Source organism: Sorex araneus, chromosome 9 (genome assembly GCF_027595985.1).
Source record: "Sorex araneus isolate mSorAra2 chromosome 9, mSorAra2.pri, whole genome shotgun sequence".
NCBI classification, from domain to species: domain Eukaryota; kingdom Metazoa; phylum Chordata; class Mammalia; order Eulipotyphla; family Soricidae; genus Sorex; species Sorex araneus.
This window is the reverse complement of record NC_073310.1, coordinates 47,165,160-47,187,192: the sequence shown is the minus strand read 5'-3', so window position 1 is coordinate 47,187,192 and position 22,033 is coordinate 47,165,160. Positions and strand designations below refer to the sequence as shown.

Sequence of the window (22,033 nt, the reverse complement as noted above, 5' to 3'; positions counted from 1 at the left end):
TCCTTGATGGTGTTCGGGAGCCCTGTGGCTGGTTTGAGTGGGCCTCCAGTGTGCTTCAGCGTTAGCTTTCCGCGCGGCCTGAGCCAGATTGTGATATTTAAAATTAATTCCCGCATAGTCAGCTGGCTTCTAGAAAGAAGCAAAACATGTGATAGTGTTTTCTCCCCGGTGCTCTGTCCTGTCAGGTACAAGGATGTGTTGGGCCTAGATGGTTGAGAATAGCAGAAATGACAAAGCCAGCCCTTGATCTGAGTGTGATCACTGCTCCAGGGGACACGCTGCGCCTCCTGATGGCAGGAGAGCAGCTCAGCCTTGCAGGCCCCCACCTGCTCCTGTCGCTGCTGGCGTGAGCTGAGGTTTTAAGCATGCAGGCTCCCTTTAGCTCTCTCTCTTGGGAGTTTGTCACACACAGATAATTCCCTGACCTGTTCTCTGCCATGGTCAGAAGTCCACGAAAGCACCAGCGCCTGGCATCCTGCCCAGACCTTCTCTGAGTCCGGGACAGAGCTGTGTCCTCGTGGTGGTTGGCTCTCGGGAGACTGGGTCGAGCCGCTGCGCAGTGGAGCTGCTGCCCTCTACCCCACCCTGGGTCTCCTGCCTTGCTGCTTTCTGCTCTGCAGAACGTCCACCTCCAGGAAGATCCTCTGTCCCTGTCCTGGACTTTCTAGCCCCGTGGCCCTCGCAGGCCTGCCTGCAGGCTTCACAGTTCCAGGCCACAGCCTGGGTGGTCCAGGTGTTCCAGGGGGTCTCCAAGAGCATATTTTTATCAGGTTCGCTCCCTCTTGCACCTTCCGCCTGCTGCCTGCCTTTCCACTGGGATTGCAGTGGCACCAGCTTTTGACCTTATGCCACCACCTGTACCTCTTTCTTCAGGAAGTCCTCCAGGCCTGACTTGGCTTTCTTGACCACTTCCTAAATGGTTCAGGGCAATCTGGCCAAGGTCCCAGGAAGCTTGCTTCCTCGCTCCTCTCCTATTCCCCCTTCCCCACCCTCCTGCCCCCGAGAAAGTCCCTGCCCAGCCTCAGACTGCTTCAGGAATTCGTGCTGTGATGCTGCAGCCCACACCAAGCCTGTCTCCCCAGCTCGCGGTTCATCTTCCGTCTCTTCCAAGCCGCAACCTACTAGGTGTTTCTTGACGTATGTTTCTTTTCCCTTTGCATGTCAAAGAGATGTAGTTTGGACTTGGAGCCTTATTCTGAGTGTTCAGGAGACCTCTGAAACTTGAGCGTAACTGTGTTAAAGGAGTACTTACCTTCCTAGGCCTTTTCAGCCGCCTGAAGTCAGGAGCATTCTGTCGAAAGCTTCACTACCGTCTCTGTCGTGGGTTCATGGACGTGAGAGATAGGAAATGGAGCTTTGTTATGGTAATACCAATTTTTTAATCCATCTGATTCATGTGTCAAAAATTCTCCAGAGCTTTTATCATTCAAAACAGTTCCTAACAAACACTTACGTCTTATTACTGTTGTTCTTTAATTCTGTTGCTTGTAAGGAATAAGAATCCAACTAATTTGCAGTAGAGTTTCCTCGCCAAGTTATAGCACTGGACACGAGCAGTTTTGGAGTTCTTTGAAAGGGTTTTACCAAGCATACAAATGACTCTGCACTTGTTGGCCCCTGGTCTAACCTGGAAATAAACCCTCTGCTTCACTTCACAGCACCTTCTGACTCCTTTGCTCTCACTGCAGGCTGCATATCTATCTTTTGAAACCACGAGCCCCCATCATGGCATTAGTGGTTGTATGTTTTTCTCTCGTTTACTTTTTTCTGCACTAGATACAATGACTGGCACATAGAAAGAACTCATATATGTTGGAAAGAAAGAGCCTCGCCTCTATTTTTCCTCTGAACTAATTTTTTTGGGCTGCTCTTTAAATTTAATTGTATTTTTATCAAAATGGACACGTCTTTATTTCTGTCTTGTCAGAGCGAGGCCTTTGTTGTCAGACTCCAAGCAGTATGCATGTAACACGTGCACAGAAATGCCGTGACCAGCTTTGCTCTTCGGCCAGTCCGGGGCCAGGGGGGCACACTGAGCTCAGCCTGTGCCTCGAAACCGCCCTCCTGCTCTGCCCCGGGGTGTCTCCCTCAGCCGAGGGAGGCCAACCACTCTCAGGGTCCAGCCATCCCTCTTGATGGCTGTGGCTTCACAGGCACGCGTCCCCCCAGTGCCCTAGTGGGGAGTGCCACAGCGAGGAGTCCTCAGTGCCTGCCTCTGCTCGTCCCTCGGGGGGGGATCTTGGGAGGGGTGCTCGGTGGGCTCAGCACATACCTCCCTCTGAGAGAGACTTGGGGACCGGTCCTGAGGGAGGGTGTGATGGGTGCCCCACAGCGAGTTTCCAGTCTGGAGCCTCTTCAGCTCCAGTATGGCCTAAGCTCGCTGTTCCTCGGGGAAATCAAAGAAATCAGTTATTTCAGGGAAAGAGTACCCAAACTAGTACCACCATGCTTTTCTCTCTCCTCTGGGAAGTGCTGGGTGGGAGAGTGACTGAGAAGTACCAGTCACTGTGGGTATGGAGCCCAGTCCGAGGGTCGCCCGGCTGGTGTGCTGATTATCACTGGCTTATCTTGCTCCCCATTTCAGCAGCTCGAGCTCTGGGACTAACCTTACGAAAGTCAGTTTGCCAATGTTTGCCAGTGGCTGGCTTTGTGACGGTGTATTATAGACCTCCTGGTCTCTAATGCCCTGTAAATTGCCTGTGGTGGTAACTGGCAGAGAGCGGGCTTGTCCTGGCGAGGCAGCAGGATGATGGCAGCTGTCGGCTGCAGTCTGCTGGGCTCTTCCGTCGGACCCTTCAGACTCCCTGAGCCCCTCTCACGACCCCGGGCAAGGAGAAGCCCCAGGTTGATGCTCTTCTCCTGTGTTCCCTTGGCACCCTGTCAGATGACCCACATGACCCCTCATTAATGTCATGTCCAAATCACCTTTTCTTTCCTGTAAAATAAAATTTGGTGTGGCAGGCAGGGGCCACACCAACTGGTACTCTGGGCTTGCTCCTGGCCCTGTGCTCAGGAACCGTATGGCCTTGCCACCAGAGAGACTAGTCATCAATTCTCTGCTGTCACACACAGTCTTAAGACTGTCTTACTTTTCCGCAATTTACATTACAACCTGCTCCCCACTCTTCTTTCTCATGAGCCCACAACTGTCCTTTTCAAACTGATGCCTCTCCAGCTCCCTCCCCGTAGCATCGACTGACCCTTTCTGTAACTCCTGGGATAAGCCTGTCTTACTTTGCTGATGTTTCAGTCAGCTGCTTCTTGCATTTTAGGTGGGCAAGGGAATGTTACTGATAATCCAGGTCATCGTCCCGTAAGAGGAAGCACTCCCTTGCAGGGGTTTCCCGGGGGTACTGTGGATTAAAGGCAGCATAGCTTTGGAGGGGGTGGGGGACTTGCTGTAGCCAGGAGCTGAGGTACAGTCACCATCTGTCTGATCTCGTGCATCTGATCCATGTGGCAGACTGTACCTGGGTGCTTTACCCCTGAGGCGGAGTTCTTACCTTCTTGTAAATGTCAGGCGGTCGGTCAAAGCCTGGAGCACAGGTCTCAGTTCTGTGAGTGCCAGCCTGCCTTCTGCGACGCAGGAGTTTCCTCCCTAATCTGAGTCCCTGTCACCTTTGACTGTTTTGTTTTGTTTTGTTTTTTTGCCTTCTTGGGTCACACCTGGCGATGCTCAGGGGTCACTCCTAGCTCTGCACTCAGGAATTACCCTGGTGGTGCCCAGGGGACCATATGGAATGCTGGGAATTGAACCCGGATCGGCCTCGTGCAAAGCAAATGCCCTACCCGCTGTGCTATCGCTCCAGCCCCGGGGAGTTTGGCTGTTTTTTTTCTTTTTTTTTCCTGCCACCTTTGAGGTTTGGTCGGATGTCCGGTTTCTTCATGTTGCATCAGACTGAGAGGAGAGGGAATTACTATTACATAGGAGTGGAGCATTTTCTTGAAGCTCTGCTATGTGCAAACACATATTTTTTTCTGCCCATGTTTCCAGAGGCAGATCAAATACTTCATTCTCGGTTTAAGAGCCGCTTCCATAGACTTGGACCATTTGATAGCAGTCCTTGATGCAAGTATATATATCACCTTCAAGCTCACCCCCCAAATCAAATAATAACCTTGCTACTAAGTACTAGATTAAGTTTCTGGTGGATCAACTAGTTTGTATTAGTGGTGATACACGTAATGCTAAGCATCTAGAAGTCATACGTGAGTATTAATTTCAGAAGTGGGTAGGGGAATGTCTGAGTTTGTAACAGCTATAGAGGTTGCCTAAAAGTGAAAATTTATGTGAATGTATTTTAAAAATTAAATGCATTTAAAAGAGCATCCTAAAAATTAAAAAATTAAATAGGACAAACATTGGACTACATTTGGCAAAGGAATAGTACTTTCATGTGACAAAGGATTGTTATATAACCCCTGAACATGCTAACAGACCAACAGAAAATTGGACAGTTTATCTGTTGGCATGTTTCTTAGTGCACATGTGTGCACTTACATACTTATATATAAATAAATGTTTGCAAAAATGCACATAACACATCTGTGTAAGTTTGAATCTTAGAGAAGACTTCCTTTGAGTGGAAACACGCCAGAATATTGCCATACAGATCAGAATGTTCCAAAGCACTAGTGCTAATTATCATCTAGTTGATGAAATATGCATGTTTCTTTTTAAATTTTCTTGTTTATATAAGCACGAGTGTTTTCTAAGTTTTTTCTGTAAATGTACATTTGTAATAATTTTTAAAGACATCTTTGTTTAGATCTCTACTTCTTAGGAAATTATTTAGCCCTAGGTATTTTCCAGAGGAGCCCTAAAACTTTCGGAGTCAGTCGTCAGCTTGTTAGGTGCATATTTCATCTTTGTATTATTTTCTCCTTATCTTCGTACCTACTGCTGCCTCCTGTTCTCATCCCTGGAATTTTCTGCTCACAATTAATCTACCGTAGACTGCTTTGAAAGTTTTCCTTCTCTTTTCATTTTTATTTCATGAGCAGTGCTTATTTAGATTTCACTGTGATGAACAGACTGTCCTGATTCTCTGTACTCAGATTTAGAAATAAACACAGATCCAGGACAATTCAGCCGAGGCCAGAGGCCTTGGGAGAAGTTGCCTTCGTGTAGTATGGCAGGCGGGCCACCTGGGAAATGACCTCAGCAGGTTGCTGTGGGGGTGAATGGCCTATGGTAGGCACAAATCTGTGTTCTTTTCATTTGTGTTCGAGACTTACCTCCCTGGCAGGCTACCGAGCGCGGCGAGGTGGGGAACTGTAGAGTGCCTCTACATCTCTCCCCAGGTGTGTCTAGAATTAAGTGAATGCTTGAATTCACAGAACTGTGGAAAACAATAGGAATTGTTTGACAGTCTCAAATTTACTGTAAGGAAAATTAAAGTTGAATTACATGAGTTTTGGAAGGACTGGACAAAGAGTACTGCAGGTTAGGCACTTGCCTTGCACATGACCAACCTTGGGTTTGATCCCCAGCACCCCATGTGGTCTCCCTGAACACTTGCCATTTGGAGTGATCTCTGAGCACGGACCCGGGAGTATGCTCTCAGCATCACTGGGTATGGCTCAGCCACCCTCAGTTTTGTTTGTTTGTTCTGGGGCCACACCCAGCTGTGCTTAGGCCTTCCTCCTGGCTCTACACTTAGGAATCACTCGTGGTGGGCTCAGGGGATCATATGGGATGCTGGAGACCTAACCCAGGTTGGCTTTGTGCCAGACAGGTGCCCTACTCGCTATGCTATTGCCCTGGCCCCATTTTTAAAAATGTTAAGATATCGAAGGACCTTCCAGGCGGGACTCTTGTGGGTCTAGGGTCCCCTCCAGGGCTCTGCCTGCTCTGCGAGCAGACAGTTCAGTGACCGGGCCTGGTGATGTGCTCCAGCTCAGGTGCAGAGTGCTGGGCCACCAGGGCTCCCCTCACAGTGCTTGGGGCACTGGGCTAAAATCTAGTGGTAGTCAGAGACCGTGCAGTTCTGGGGCTCAGGCGTGGGCCTTCCATATGCCAAGCGTGTGCTCCCTTTATGCTTCTTCACCGGATCAGAATAGAATCTTTGATAGTTCAGTACCAGCACTCCTCATAGGAAGAAAGGTAAGAACAAAATCTTCTCTTTCAAACTAAATTTTGATGGTTTACGTTGACTTTATTCTGCCATCTCAGCACTTACTCTAATTCTTTACCTTACTGCAGAAGCCTCCCGCATTTAGAGTAATTATAAGCTGAGTGACTTTTCTTGGTGGAATAGCTTAGCTCTGTTCATCTCGGGGCCTTATTCCCAGGCTGTTGTTTCACAGACTCATTTCATACGGATCGCACGCCTCAGTGACCCTGCCCTTGGATGGAGAGCACAGGGGACGAGCGCCCGGAGCCTGGCAGCCTGTCACCTGCCCTCCTCCTTGAGTCCCTCCCTGTGTGGGCACAGGGGCTGCTCCCCCAGTCTCAAATACAGAACATTTGGTTAGAATCTCGGGCCTTTTTAGTCCTAATCTTGTGTCTGTGACTGACATGGAAGTCAAACAGGATTTTCCCATGCGTCTCTGAAAAGGAGGCTAGCTGGAATTGCCTTTAGAGCCCGAACAGTTCCTCAGTAATTAGGCACAGAGTATTTTTCAGAAAGGCAATTTTAAGAGGAAAGAAATGTTACTTCTGTGACATCATGGAAAGGTAGGGAGCCATAGCGAGCTAAGTGACCTTGTTTCTAGGATGGCAAAATTGGCAGTTTCTCATCACTCCCCACTTTGTCTGGAGACTTTTAATGACTGTGGTAATGATTTTGCTGATTTCATCTTGGATTGGTTTATTTCAAAACCTCTAGTATATTTTCTGTTTAATTTAATGTGGACCATTACAATAGCCAATTAAAAATTCTCTGAATGAACTATTAAAGTTTATAGGCTCAAAGGAGTTAGCTATTATTTTTCTCCCAGAAAAGTAAGATTCACAAGCCACATCAATTTATTGTGTTTTCCTAACAATTTCTGTTCATTAGTGCTCTCAATTTTATAGGAACTCTACTCCAGAGATTTTGTTTGAAATCTTAATAACCCAAATACAGTGCATTTGATATGATTAAAGCCAGTATTAGAAATGATCGGTTGCTTGTACTTTTACATAAAACAAAATGGCAGTAGCAGTCTGAATTTCCTAACTCACTGAATAGCCTAGTGGTTTTCCATTCATTTTAAAGATAGATTTAGTGTTGGGTAGTTTCGTCAGTCTTGTTTTTTGGAGTAACCTTGTAAGATTCTGCTACCTGGATTCAGATAGTTGGATTCAGAGTTAACGTGTTGGGAATCCTTCTTGTTTGTGTGGGAATAGGCTGTAGTTTGGGGACTGGGATACTCCAAAAGAAAGTCACTAATAGGAAAATATAGAGAAGTTTGTCAGATGTACCATATACCTTTGATCTTATGAAGACCCTTCTTAGGAGTAGCATTACAATGCAATGCACTATAAATGTTCTGGGTTTAGACTCTTGTCCAAATTTCAGACCAGTGCTGGCAGGCTCGGTGCTCTGAGAATGAAGGGAAGAGTGTAGTTGTAGGTGCTCGTTTGTATAAAAAACAATGAGTGCCAAAAATATTTTAGAATGGAGTTAAATGTTTTATCGTAAGGTAATTTGTAATAGTAAAAACTTCCTTATAGAGCTATTCTAATTTGGATCAGTTGGGTTTCGTGAGCGTGACTGATCTGAGCTCTCTTGGTAGGAGACTGCAGGAACACAGCGCAGCTGTCTCCTTCATCCTCTCTGCTTCGATTTGTTTCAGACTTTTAGTGAAAACTGCTGAAGACTTTGTACTCAAACCTCTTCTGATCTTGAATAATTCTTCCTTTTTTTCAATAATGCCCATCTAGGAAATAGTATTGTTTCTTGGGTAGGGACCATACGTGGCATACTCTGCCCAGCTGTGTAGGCCTGATGGTTTGGAGTGTGTGGGTCTCCAGGCTACCCTGGGATGGGGGGGTCATGTTCCAAGGCTCAAATTCAGAACCCCGTGCGTGATAGGCACATGTCCATGCCACTTGACCTAGCTTCCCAACCCTTGCATGGGTGTTTTGTTTAAGTATGCTGGAGGCAGTTGCCATAATTGGGACACAAAACGCATCAGCACAAACCTACTGCTGGATGAATAAAGGGTTGTCATCTGTGGAATTTTCTGGAAATCTTACCAAGTTGACAGCCTTTGTAGAATTTCCAAGTCTCTTCAACCAATGTGAAATCTGTAGAAATGTCATCCTATCCCTCTGGATACGTGCCCAGTAATTAAGCATTGAGTTTTAGTTCAAGGAAAGCACATGTGTACCACGCGTGCACATAACGCATATATGCCAAGGAATTAGAAGCCAGTGCTCCTTGCCAAGCCCTCATTTCTTTTCCTGTTGTGGTTCACACATCGCTGCTCACTTGGCTCCGGGTCCGCGGTAGTCCTGGGCCCCCCACGCTGAGCGAGCTGGCGCTCAGGCTGTGCTTGCCTTGCTCCAGGCCCGTGCCGGCCTCTTCACCCAGCAGCGAGCGTCCTCACCTGCCGTTTGCTGTTGTATTTCAAGTACTTCTGGGACGGGAATAGGGATAACAGTTGTTCCAGAAAGAATGGAACTTCTAAAAGAACAAATGTAAGACAAGTGTTTCCTTATGGACCGGAGAACTTTGAGCAAACAATCCCCAGATCCCTTGATCATGCACTTGGACTTTCTCTGGGGAGTCGGCGCCTCCGGGCGGTGCTCCTGGGGTTGCAGGGCCACTCCCGGTTACACGCAGCCACTTGCACTTTATGCTAGCGTGCAGTGCCCCTCGTGTTGTGTGTCGTGCCCTGTGCTGGGCCACCTCGGGTGCACAGGCCACACCTGGCAAGACCTGGTGCTGAGGGGTGTAGTGCCAGGGATCTTTCCGGGTGCCCTCTGCTGTTTCCTCATCCAAGCCAGAGGAGTTTTGAAAATGAACGAGTGTGGATTTGGGATGTGGACTGCCCCGGGTTAAAGCTTTTCCTAGATGATAAACTATATTCTAGGACATCCTGAGGTGAATGCAGAACCTCAGCTCCTTAAAGGGGACCTTTGCTCACGTCTGTGGTGACGTCCTTAATGAAAGTGTCAGCTGACTAGTGTGTGCCCTCAAAAGTTAATCTTCAAAGGAAAGGAAATACCAGGCTGGCCGATAGGAGTTTGCTAGAACCCAGTCCACGTCACTCATCTGTGTGGCTGAGGCGCCTGATTTGAGAAGTTCTAAGGCCTGGAGAAGGCTGCCTGAGGCATGCTGGGCAGCCACCCTGGGCAAAGTCAAGGAGAAATCGTGTTCTGTTGGGTTTAAGTAGGCTCAGTGCTCAGGGAGTACATGAAGCGGTGCTTTGGGGGACCGTCTGCAGTGCCTGTGAAGCCAGACAAAGAAGGTCCCTCCAGAGAAAGCTGCTTCCTTTACCAACCAGAGCCAGCATGGAGAATAACTCAGGTCCCACGAGCACACCTCTGACAGCGGCGTCTCCCATGTCTCAGTGCTTAGGCGGTTGCTCTTGTTATTTATATTTCACCTGGACAGCCTGGCTTTTATGGGGCTAGCTGGGTTAGAAGTAAATTGTTGAATGACTCACTAAGGATCTTAAGTTGATGGCTGTTTTCAAACTGTATGGTCTTATTGGGAAAGTGGGCACATTGGTGGGTGGGGAATGGGAGGTCTGGGACACAGAAGCCCCCTGACCACCTGCAAAGGGTTGACATGCAGGCATGTAACATTTTTGTTGCATCTTTTGTTTTCACAGTGAGAGAAAAACGCAAGAGCCTCTTCATTAACCATGTAAGTGAAGCTGCCTTCCTATATTCTTCCTAATTACTGTCCTTGTGAGGTGCTTAAGTGACCATGTCTGTGCAGGTGAAAATGGTTCATGAATTTTATTGATCCTTTGAAGAATGCTAGAGGACTCGTGCTCAATTTCGTTTGCATGTAGACAAGAGTGGCATGGTAGTTAGCTGCCGCCCCAATGTTTTAGCAAAGCCACACAGAGCTGTTATAACTGGAGAGATCCACATTAAAAGACATTTTTAAAAAGTTCTAATCCGTTCCTTCTCCCCCAGTCCCCAGATTACTCTTTGTCTGTTACTCGGTTTCACTTGAATAAACACATGATTGTTTTCCATGAGGTTCTGTCTGTACTCTTTTCTTAGAAACTTAGTGTGTTCAATAGATTATTCAAGTTCTTTGGGGGCTCAGAGTAGGATCAAGTCAATAGCATGTTAATTTTAAAGAATTTAATTGTGGGCCAAAGAAACAGTACAGGGGATTAAGGTGGTGTCCTTGCATACAGCTCACCCTGGTTCAATCCCTGGCACTACCGATGGTCCCGAGAGCACTGCTAGGAGTGATCCATGAGCACAGAGCCAGGAGTAAGGCACCAGTGAATAACATTTGTGAAATTATATTTCCTAAAGAAAATATGCCGAGTAATACGTCTTTTCTCTTTTTCATTCCCATCCTTAGCGGTTTAAAATTGGTCATAAAAACTTAAGTGCTTTTCGCTCATTCTGAAAATCCTTCTTTTTAACTCTTTGTCTGCTGAGTATACTTGACCTTCCCCATTCATTAATAGACTTGATAGGAGATCATAAGAGAAGAGAAGAGCCAGAACCTCATCAGTAGTGTAGCTTCATTAAGTGTGTGCCGGAGAAAGCGGGGGATAGGTGTCCATCCTGGCCCCAGCCAGTTTTGACTGTGGTAAAGAAGACAGAGGTGTGTTCTCTCATGCTTGCTACCGTCCAAATAGTATTACATTTCCTACTTAACCTCACATTTTTAACACCCATAGTGCTGGCACCTGCAGTACCCAGGTAGTAGCACCAAGCCAGGGTTGCCTACCGGGTTGGCCTCAAAACAAAACAGTAGAATCACTTACTCGTTGAAATCTGCTTTGGATGCGCTCTCTGTGTATGAGAGAAATCTCTGTGCTAAATGTCTGACCGAAAACCAACTGCCAGGTGACAGCATGAACCTCCAGTCTGCTCACTGGCTAGGGTGGAAAGAGCCCGTCAGTGGCATTGACGCTGGGGGAAACGCCTTCCGAAGGCGCTGTTCCAACCAAGTGAGTTACCTGCAGCTTCTGTCAGGCTGATGAACCAACCATGGTACTCAGATTTTAAAAAATTGCATAATAGGCTAAAATAATAAAGGATAAATAAGATTTAATACAATGTATAGAGATCACATTTCTCCCCTGTTTTAAATTGGTTCAGGGATGTTGTTTCTTTAATTTCCAAGTTTTGGAAATGCTTCTTACATTTTGCTCAGATTACCTGTTTCGTAAAAATAAGAGCAGTGGTTATAGATTAGCCATTTAAGAGAGTTAGCATGGTCCACCTCTGTTTCTGAAACCATGATAACCCCTCTAGCTAGAAGGGAAATTTCCACCTGATTGTAGAAAGATAGCTTTTTTCTCATTTCTGGCCAATAGCATGTTATCAAAGAAAGCAGTAGACTTTGGGAACATTCTCAAGGGAAAGGGCATATAAAGAATGAAACTCAGGTTAGAAAAAGAAATATGCCTTGGGACTGGAGTGATAGCACAGCGGGTAGGGCGTTTGCCTTGCACGCGGCCTACCCGGGTTCGATTCCCAGCATCCCGTATGGTCCCCTGAGCACCGCCAGGGGTAATTCCTGAGTGCAGAGCCAGGAGTAACTCCTGTGCATTGCCGGGTGTGACCCAAAAAAAAAAAAATATGCCTTTAATTAGCTTAGAACTCCCTAGAAAATGTAAAGAGTTAAGTAAAGGGAGACTGCTTCTCTAAGAATTACTACAGGTGTTAAAGCTTAAAACAGTCCGAGAACAATCCCCTCTGAGAGCTTTGACAGCTAAATCAGGACAAATTGTATTACTATTGTAATCTACACTTAAGTTTTAGATGTAATTAGAATTACATTATAGGAAAATTGGATATATGATAAGATACCTTTGGTATTTTTAAGTGACTTGTGTAATAAATTTCATGTAAAATTTATGCTTTATTTAAAGGCTTACTTTTTGCTTTGCTCTTTAAGGTTGACTGTTTTAACGAATCTTTTAATTAAAGTGTGAAAATTCCTGGTTATAAATGGAGGTGGATGGAGTTTGGAACTCTTTCCTAAAAGTTAGGAAAAACTCATCATGCTTTTTCCTTTAGTCTGTTCTGTGTTGCCATATGGTGACAGCATATTTAAAGTTACCTAATCTAAAAAGTTAAAATCTAAATGCTGGACTAAAACAAATTTAGGCATTTGCCTCATGTGCAGTACAGTCAGAGTTTTTGTCTTGGTAGTGAGATGGGTGAACCATCCGGGAACTTCGGGAGAAGTTAGAGCAACTCAGGTGTGTTATATATTAGTTGCAAGAATAACTTTTTTAGCTGAACATGGAACCAAACTAGATCTACCCCCCACTAATTGGAGGTCCTTGAAGAAGTCTTGATATTTGACTTCTCTTATAGAATTGGTCACACTTCCTCCCCTGTGTGACATCAGATGGATAATGGAAAGGAAGATGATTTGCATGCAAGGTCTTGCACCATGTAACTATGTTGATGATGCTCATTTATCTATCGAAGTACAGGCAGATTCTATTTAATATCAAAACAGATGAAAGTGTTTTGAGTACAGATTTGATTTTTTTCCCCTCGTAATTATTAAGACTAGGATGCTTTGGATGAAGTTTATTCTTTTCGACTCCATTTGGGAGTACAGGCTTAGAGATTGTTTGGTTTTGCTTTATTTTGTATGGGGCCATACTCAGTGGTGTTCTGGGATGACTCCTGGCTCAGCACTCAGGGATCACTCCATGCAGTGCTCGAGGGACATACGTGGTGCCAAGATCATCAAACCCAGGTTGGCAGCGTGCAAGGCATGCTGTCCTAGCCACTATACTGTCACTCCAGGCTAGCCTTAGAGATAATGTATTTGTCTTAAATAGCTCAGTTCCAGATTGATTTCTGACTTTTCGCTTCAAATGAGGTAGGGGTAGATTCTTTATAAAATAGTCTCTGTTCTGCTTATTTTTTTACCAGGTAAACTTGTGGAAATTAAGGAACAGAATGAATTTGATCAAGGAATTGAATTTTTTAAGCGTAAACACTGCTAGAACCTCTTGGGGAGATACCCTCTTAAGTGACACAGCTCCTGTGAGGTAGCCTTGGCCTGGTGGGGGTGAAAGAATCCCTAGTTTAGTTTTTTATTTCAGTAGGTTCTTTTAAAATTCAGTCAAGTTAATGAATGCATCTTTTTTTGCAATTCGAATTCATGAGAATTTTGCGTCAGCAATACCGAGTACAAGGTTTCCACACCTCACTGAAACCTTAGAGAAGAGTCACAGTCCCCCCTTTATTTGACACAGGGAAGTTGGTTAAGACGCTGCGTTAATTTTTTCTCTTTTTAAATAATTTTTTTCCTATAGAATATCTAGAAATAGTTATGCTATACAAACACAAATGCTGATACAGATGGGAGGTTTCCCTGTTTGTCTGGGACGTGTCTGTAGAACAATTTGTTACCCTTCCCTTCCTTCTGCCTCTCTTGTTAGGAGACGGAGTGAATTGATGTTTGGGCGGTGTGAAGGTCTGTGTGATGCAGGAGAACTGATAAGTTTAGTTGCTTCCTATGTTGCCTTCAGAGGTCATTTTTTTAGTGTGTTTGGCGGAGGATGAGAGGGCACACCTGGCAGTGCTCAGGGATGACCTCTGGCTCTGTACTCAGGATTTACTCCTGGTGGTGCTCTGGGGATGCAGAGGACCAAACCCGGGTTGTTCATGTGCAAGGCAAGCTCCCTACCCTTTTACTAGCTCTCCAGATCTTGTGCCACGTGTTTATCACTGGTAATGGGTCCAGGGTCCAGGGTCCAGGGTCGTCCATGACGTTTACTGGTGCCCTGGGTCTCCTTCAGTCCGGAAGGATTTCCTTCTCACTCTGTTTCCTCATCATTAAAATGAGGAGAATATTCTCCGGTCTTGTTTCTGTGAGACAGCACAGGGTGGCATTTGAGCCGGTGGCGGGCCCCCAACTCCACCTCCCTTCTCCTGGGCTCCCGCCCACCTGTGGTCGCACTTGGAATCCTGTCTCCTCTCGCAGGATCGCACACCTCAGAATCAAGAGTTTTTAAAAGAGTTATGTGGAGGTAGCAATTTTTACAAACTTTCATGACTTATCTCTTTTTTTTTCTAACAATAAATTCTCATGGTTTTTAATTGATTTTTATTTGTTCCTAATAAATTCTTAAACATCCAAACAAATTGGGGTGTTTTTGGTCTTCCATTGAAAACACTAGATTAATGCACAGAAACCATTAAGTGATAAGAGTTTACTGGAGAGGTAACATGGGGGCTAAGTTGCCTGCTTTGCGTGTGGCTGATTCTCCCTGCACCCCCCGCCCTGCCAGTGTATTCTTGAGTACATCTATATGCTGAGTGTCTCCATGTTTTAGATTTGACTTTAGGAACATTATTTCTCTGGCCCTTTTTTTAACTAAACTGGGAAAATTAAAAAAAAAAATGGAAGAAATTTCTACCTACCTTTCTAGGTGTCTGTGGGCTGAAACGGATAAATGTAAGGTAGCTATAATACTGTGTCTCCATTGGATGGCCACTAAATAAACATTAACGTTGTAACGTGTCATGAATTGATTGTCTAAGTTTAGTACACCAAAGAAAGGAGTGGACAGCCACGGAGGAAAGGGAGGAATTATGAATATGCCCTCCCTCTAGTGGAGAGTCTCTGAATCAGTTAAACAGGAGGTGGTGTGATCTGATTTACATTATATAAATACAGTCCCGGGCTGGAGCGATAGCGCAGGGGGTAGGGCAATCACCTTGCACGAGGCCGACCCGGGTTCGATTCCTCTGCCCCTCTCGGAGAGCCCGGCAAGCTGCCGAGAGTATCTTGCCTGCACAGCAGAGCCTGGCAAGCTACCCATGGCGTATTCCAAATGCCAAAAACAGTAACAATAAGTCTCACAATGGAGACATTACTGGTGCCCACTCCAGCAAATTGATGAGCAACAGGATGACAATGACGAAATACAGTCCCAGAGAAGAGTGGTTTGAGAGGAAGGGGCTTAGGGCAGCAGGCTGATCTCATTAGCATCGGAAAGACGTGGTTGAGTCTGTTCATATAATAGGTAAAGTACAAAAGGGAAGGGGGACAGAAGATGTAAGAATATTTAATGAATTTATGTTTTATTTAAAACTGTTACAAGTTTTGCATTTGCCAGTGTGTGATGTCCACGAGGACTGTCCAGGTGGGGACTTCTCAGAGAACCCCTAATGGGAGTGGCTGAACCTCCTGGAGAGGCAGGCTAGAGGACCAAGAACAGACCTGATTTAGGGGAGTTCCGAAAAGCACAGTCCACAGGAGACTGAGACTGAGTGGCCGGAAGGATAGGAGGGGGATGGAGAAGAGTTTAGGTCAGGTGTCAGAGCGATGGTATAGTGGGGAGGGCGTTTTATCTCCCATGCAGCCCACCCACATTCGATCGAGTATCCCATATGGTTCCCCGAACACTGCTAGGAGTAAGTCCTGAGTGAAGAGCCAGGAGTAACCTCTGAGCATCGCTGGGTGTGACCTCCCCCTGCAAAAAAGAAAAGAATTTTAGCTCAGATGACAGGGGTGGGGCTGAGAAGAAACACTGATAGAACAGTTTGGAATTATTTATTGTTTGGTTTTCTTTTTGTTTTTTTGCCGTGGCACAGATCAAACCCGAGGCCTCGCACATGAAAGGCAAGTGCTCTACTACTGAACCCCCTTCCCAGTCCTTTGGAGTTACTTCTGATTGAGAAGGGGGTTGTGGTTTGTGAGGCAGCTTTCAGAAATGAGCACGATGGAATTTCTGGCTTGTCCTGGCCTGGAGAAGGTTAGGTCTCCCACTGTCCGTGAGTCCCTGTGAGGAACAGGAGGGGACTGACGCTGCCCACTTGCCCCTTGGTTCTCTCCCATGTTTGCGGTCTATGCGATACTCAGGAGAGGCAGTGGACAGAGGATGGAGATGTGGGAGGGCCCAGTGCAGGCCTGGCCCCTGTTCTCCACTTTCCTCTGTGTCCTGCACATGGCACACGTGCAGACATGTGTGTGTGCAGCTGGGCATCTCTGATCAGACAGAATTCTGACTGAAATAAGGGCAAAAGTGTCATTATACTTGCGTGAAATCCTAACTACATAGTTCAGCAGTTCATGTTAGTGGTTCTTGATATAAATACTGGACTTATATCACATGGAGACATAGACATGTGAACAGGCCAGTTACATGCTTTTCTTCACTCTTACTCTAAAATATTATTCTGCATACTTTAATGTCATAAAATTTATATTATTTAAAAGATAATAAACTTCATCTCCTTAAATATGGTTCAGATTTGACTTCTTACTGATCATAATATTCTCTGCTTCCCATCTAAGTATGTGGTTGGTGCTATATTAGCTCTTGAAGACAGTTGTCATAGTGGTAAAGTGTTTCAAACTGCCGGTACTGTGACAATCATCCTTTACAAGTGAAGCTTCATCTTAAGCATTTATTATATACTTCTAAAATGTTACATTAGGCATAGAAGATATTCATCACTTTTTGGGACATGCGTAAAGTATTCTTTAAAAAAATTACTGATGTGGGGCCGGAGTGATAGCACAGAGGGTAGGGCGTTTGCCTTGCATGCATCTGACATGGGTTCGATCTCCATCGTTCCGTATGGTTCCCTGAGCACTGCCAGGAGTAACCCCTTTGCATCACTGGGAATAACCCAGAAAGAAAAACAACAAACAACAGAAAAAGACCTGCTGTAATGTGCTGGTCTTATTTGAAGCACTTTTACAATAATTATTTTTCTACTCCTCATGAGTACAGTGTGAGTTAGGAGGCCTGGTTTCTTCCTCTCTGCTTTACACATCATAGAAGCCGACTGAGGAACTGGCCCGGGTCACACAGCTAGTTAGAGGCGAGTGAGCCCCTAACCGTGTGGGGCTCTGTTCGCCGTTGCTGTCCTCCAGCGCAGCAGATGCTCTGTTGTTCTGTGCAGAGATTAGAACCTTCGTGGGAGAGTCCGTGTATGTCCGCAAGTACAAGCATACTGATTTTGTAGAATCATGAGATAACTTGGTGAAGGTAAGTTGATTAAAACTGAGAATTGTCTGGTATACCATGTGCTTATTCAGACTGACACATCAGAACACATTTTTCCTTGATGCTTCCGGGATGGAACAGAGATGGAAAGATGGAAAACTCTGCCTTCTCGGATGCGTGCTGGTGCTGCACCATAGGAAGCAGTATCGTGCTCCGGCCAGCTCTACCTTCCTCTGCCACGGAGTAGTCAAAACATTCCTCTGCCGCGGGAGCCAAATTAGGAAGCATCCCTTGTCTGCCTCTCTTCCTTTTTTTAAGTGCTACAGATTTCAGATCAAGAAAGGTTTACAATCTATGAATCAGTGTTCTAGTACCAAACTGTCTTTTTTAGAAAATCATGAGTTGCCCACAAAACTTTTTTTTTTCTTGATTCCCCAGAAAGCCAAACAGTGACAGTGAGGGGTTTTACACTCAGGTATTTCTGGAGGTGCCTGCCTCGGGGAATGGCAGAGTGTGTAACTCACAGAGCATGTCCCTGAGTGCAGGGTGGAAGGTTTCCTCAGAGCTGTGGAAGATAGACAGCCCCGGGAGCGGGGGCGGTCCATGTATTCCTCAAAGACTTATTTCGTCTGGGTCACTGATTTTCATTTCTCTGCGTTTGGGAGGGACTGGATTCCCATTGGTACCAGCTCTAGGACCCAGGTGTAGTCTTCGAAATGCAGGACTACTTGGCGGCAGTAGAGTGCGCTGACCTAAGTTAGGGGGGTCGTGCTCAGAATGAGGTTAACCAGTTTGGGAGGCTTTTCTCTAGGTTCAGGCAATTGGCAGCAAGTGGAGCTGGTGATGCTGAGCTGTAGGGGCACTGATTTCCAACATCCCCTGCAGGTAATCCCCGCACCTCGCTTTACCCTCCTCCCGTTCCTTCTGGCGCCTGCCTCCCTACAAGGCCAAAGCGTGTGCATCCTCTTTAGACTACTTTCTCTGCATGGAGGTGTGAACACTGTGAGCTGGACGAGAGAACTCAGTCGGTGCTAGCCAGAGAAGGAGGCTCATGCCCGCTGGAGCTGGGCAGAGGCGAGCCAGTGGGCATGGGAGAGGAGTTTGTTGGGGATAATGAGACACAAACTGAAGAGAGAAACTTGCAGACAACCGAGTACAAAAACCACACAGAGCAGGCACAGTCAGGGCTAGTAGAAAGTGTTTCCCCCCATGTTAAACTATTTCCAAGTCGTGAACTTAAACTCTTATTTCTAGGTATAGTTTGAAACATCTTCAGATGCCAGCCTCCCCTGGGTTGTAGTTTTTCTGACGTCCTTAGGTATTTCTCCAGTTTGCATGGTGTTAGAAAAGCACATTCTCATTACTTTAAGTTAAAGAACAAAATTGGGCCAGAGAGATAGTACAGCGATTGGGGCACTGGCCTTGCACACGGGTTCCTTCCATCCCTGGCATCCCAGGTGGTTCCCTAAGCATTGTCAGGAGTAATCCCCGAGAACACAGCCAGGACTAAGCCCTGAGTACCACTGGGTATGGCACTAATCAAACAAACAAAACCCCAAAAAACAAAGAACCTAGAAATACTAATATGGGAATCAGGTATTTGAAAAATTGAGGGTCCCTTTCAGTTCACAAAATAAAAAGCAAAGGTTTCCAAAACGACTAAGACTAGAATCTGATGACCACAGACAGTTGTGTGACTGAAGTACATGTTTCTTCCCCTGGTTCTACCAAATAAAATGAATTTGCAAATCTAGTTCTCATAAACTTGCAGAGTTACATGAATCAATAATGAATTCTTGTAATTTGCCTTCTTAAAGAAATCGCAGCTCAGACCGCTCCGGGCTCAGGAGCTGTCTGTCTCTCTCTCACTCTCTCTCTCTCTGTCTCTCTCTCTCTCTCTCTCTCTGTCTCTCTCTCTCTCTCTCTCTCTCTCTCTCTCTCTCTCTCTCTCTCTCTCTCTCTCTCGCTCGCTCGCTCTCTCTCTCTTGCTAGAGGTTTGTTTGCACTCTCACGCTCTCTCTCTCTCTCTCTCTCTCTCTCTCTCTCTCTCTCTCTCTCTCTCCAGTCAGGCAGTCAGTGTTAAATGCTGCCTTGTAACATCTGTATTACGAATTTCTGGGCTGACCTTCATTCCATCTTGATAGATAAAACCTTGTCAGCAAATGATTTGCTAGTTTTTCTTCAGTGACTCAGAAATCAGCTTCGATTCCAAAAACTGTGTGATCTCTGACACACTTTTCAAGTCTCAGCAATTTATCCAGTTTTTCAATTCTGTTATAGGAAGAGAAGAAATTTCTTACTGGATTCACACAAATAAACACATATCCAGGAGAAATAAGAATACTCACCAAAATTTATCACGTTTTGATATGTAGGGCATAGTGAAATGAAAACATTACAGCTTTGATCACGAAAACAATCTAGCAGGTTGTTCATGTTCTCGTCAGCTCAAAAGTGGGAAAATTATGTTCAGAAAAAATACATTGTCAAGCAAAAAAAAATCACTAAAATTAAACTCATCTTCAACAGCCTACTTAGTCAAATATAGAAACAAAACTGTTTCGGTTTTGTGTTTTGAGTCACCTAGTCACATCCAGTGGTCCTCGGGACTTACTCCCGGCTCAGTGCCCAGTGTCACTCCTGGCGAGCTCGGGGCACTGTCTGGCGTGCTGGGGATTGAATCCCAGACGATCAGTGCGAGGCAGGTGCCCTACCCACTGTACTATCTCTCTAGCCCTACTCTGCAGAAAATTTTAATCTCGTTTGGGAATTGAGTTTTTTTCCCAAAGAGCCATGCACTTAAAAAATTTTTAGTTCCAAGATAAATTTTTTTAGAATGTTCATAATTAAATGTCTTATTATGATTTAATTGACAAATTCACTGTCTTGTGGAAAACAAATTTATGAATAATAAGGTGAATTGACCAAAATACTAAGGACATTTTCTATTATTTAGCTACTTGTTACAGTACCTGGGATTGACCCCAGGGCTTTGCTCATGCCCAGCACATGCGCTGCCACTGAGCCCTCTTCATATAATTTCACAGCATCTTTATTGACATTTATATATATTATGGTTTACCATTTCTTCTGTGGCAGCTTTCCATGATATTTCAGTTTACACATAGACCTAGTTTCATGTGTATTTATCTTCCCACCAGGAGAGCAGCTATTTTTATGGAGATTCCCGGGAGTTCTGTTAAGACTTTTCATATATATTTTTAAAGTTAAAGACATTATTTTTTTCTTTGAATTCTGATTTCCAGGAAATTTTGTCATAGACATTAATAATCTCTCAAATATGCAGATCATTATAAAACAATAGCTAACTAAGTAACAAAGGATTTCAAAATAAACACTAAAACTTTTGTGGTTGCCAACAGAACCTTTCAGATTAGCTTTGAATTAGCTAACCTTTCAATTAGCTCCTTTCAAATCTGTAACAGGTTTACAAGATTAAAGTCAAGAACCTAATGGTAAAGCTGACATTCGTGAAATTACTCTGATAATAAGTCTTATGTTTAAGCAGTTTGCAGTCTGTTATTAAGAGCTTACCACAGCCCTATGAATGCTTTTATCCATCACTTGTGCAGAGGAAAGATCAAGATGCAGTCTGGAAGTACGCTACAAATACTAAACTTTGACTTTAAAATTTTCAGAGCAATTTACTAGATTCTGTTTAGTTTGACCACCTATAATTGAGGCTTTCCTTAGATTTTTTTTCTTAAAAAAAACAAACAACCCTACAGTTTTCTTGAAGTCTTCATTCTATCTGATAACTTTTCTTCTATTCCACAAATATCTAGTTCCACCTTGAGACAGATACCTCTTTTCCTTAACAAAATGTATATGTCCCTTTTATTCTTACTGAAAAAACCTACTTTCTTATTTTATTAGCTATAATTTTACAAAGTTCTTAGAATGCATAATCCTTCAGATCTTTTAATTTTTAATTTTTTTTCTTTTGGGGTCACACCTGGCGATGCAGAAGGGTTACTCTTGGCTCTGCACTCAGGAATTACTCCTGGCGGTGCTCAGGGGACCATGTGGGATGCTGGGGATTAAACCTGGGTCGGTCGCATGCAAGACAAACTCCCTACCCACTGTGCTATTGCTCCAGCCCCAGATCTTTTAATTTTTAATGGTATAATTATAGAGTATTGTATCAGTAACTTTTGATTTTAATACTTGCAAATAGAATTTTTCATGTGCTACTTTATAATAATATTTTCTAGATGACATATTTCATAGAGCCAAGTTTTAGTTTTAAAGGTAAACTTAGGTTTCTTTACTAATATTTTAATGAAATTGATCTAGACACTCAGTTTCTATTATATTAACTTGATAAAACTTGGTTTTCTTGGGGGAGATTCGAAAACAGCCTAAGACAAAACATGTTGAAGTGAAATTTCTTGTGATAAACTTATACCAAGACTGGAGATTATGGTATGTTTCTCCCAAGGGTGCAGTGTTAAACTAATTAACCCAGAACCTCATCAGAATGATTATCTTACATGGAATAGTCCATTATTTATTTCATTACTTAATTTGTTAACATTTCAGTTAGCAAAAAATTCCTGAGAGACTAATTGTTGTTAAGTATTTCTATCATTTGCTTTAAATATTTTACCTTTCAAACAAGTTCTCCGTATACTGGGTGACGTGGGGTTTAGGACACACGATTGTACCTTTATTCTGTTGCCTCTGGGCTAACTATAAAAAGCTTTGTGAGACTAATTCCATTGTTTTCCTTTTTTAGATAGCATGAGATAATAATAATAATGATCATTAATAAACACAGGTTAAAATAAAATTAAAAGTATTATACTTAGTACTCTAACTTTATAAAGATGTGTTTTAAATTAAGACTTTACCCTTTTTTGTGTGTATTGTGTTTTGGGTTTTTATTTTGGGGGGGTGCTCAGGGCTTACTCCTGGCTCTGCCCTTAGGGATCACTCCTGGTGT

General features: G+C 44.4%; 1 protein-coding gene across 1 annotated transcript in view; it reads left to right on the top strand.

Moving 5' to 3' along the window:
- Positions 1-22,033, top strand: part of CCNY (cyclin Y) — a 171,013-nt gene that overhangs the window by 112,727 nt on the left and 36,253 nt on the right. Inside the window, exon 3 of the mRNA XM_055146843.1 lies at positions 9,769-9,803. Coding sequence (XP_055002818.1) covers positions 9,769-9,803 — 35 coding nt within the window. The remainder of the gene's footprint in view (positions 1-9,768; positions 9,804-22,033) is intronic.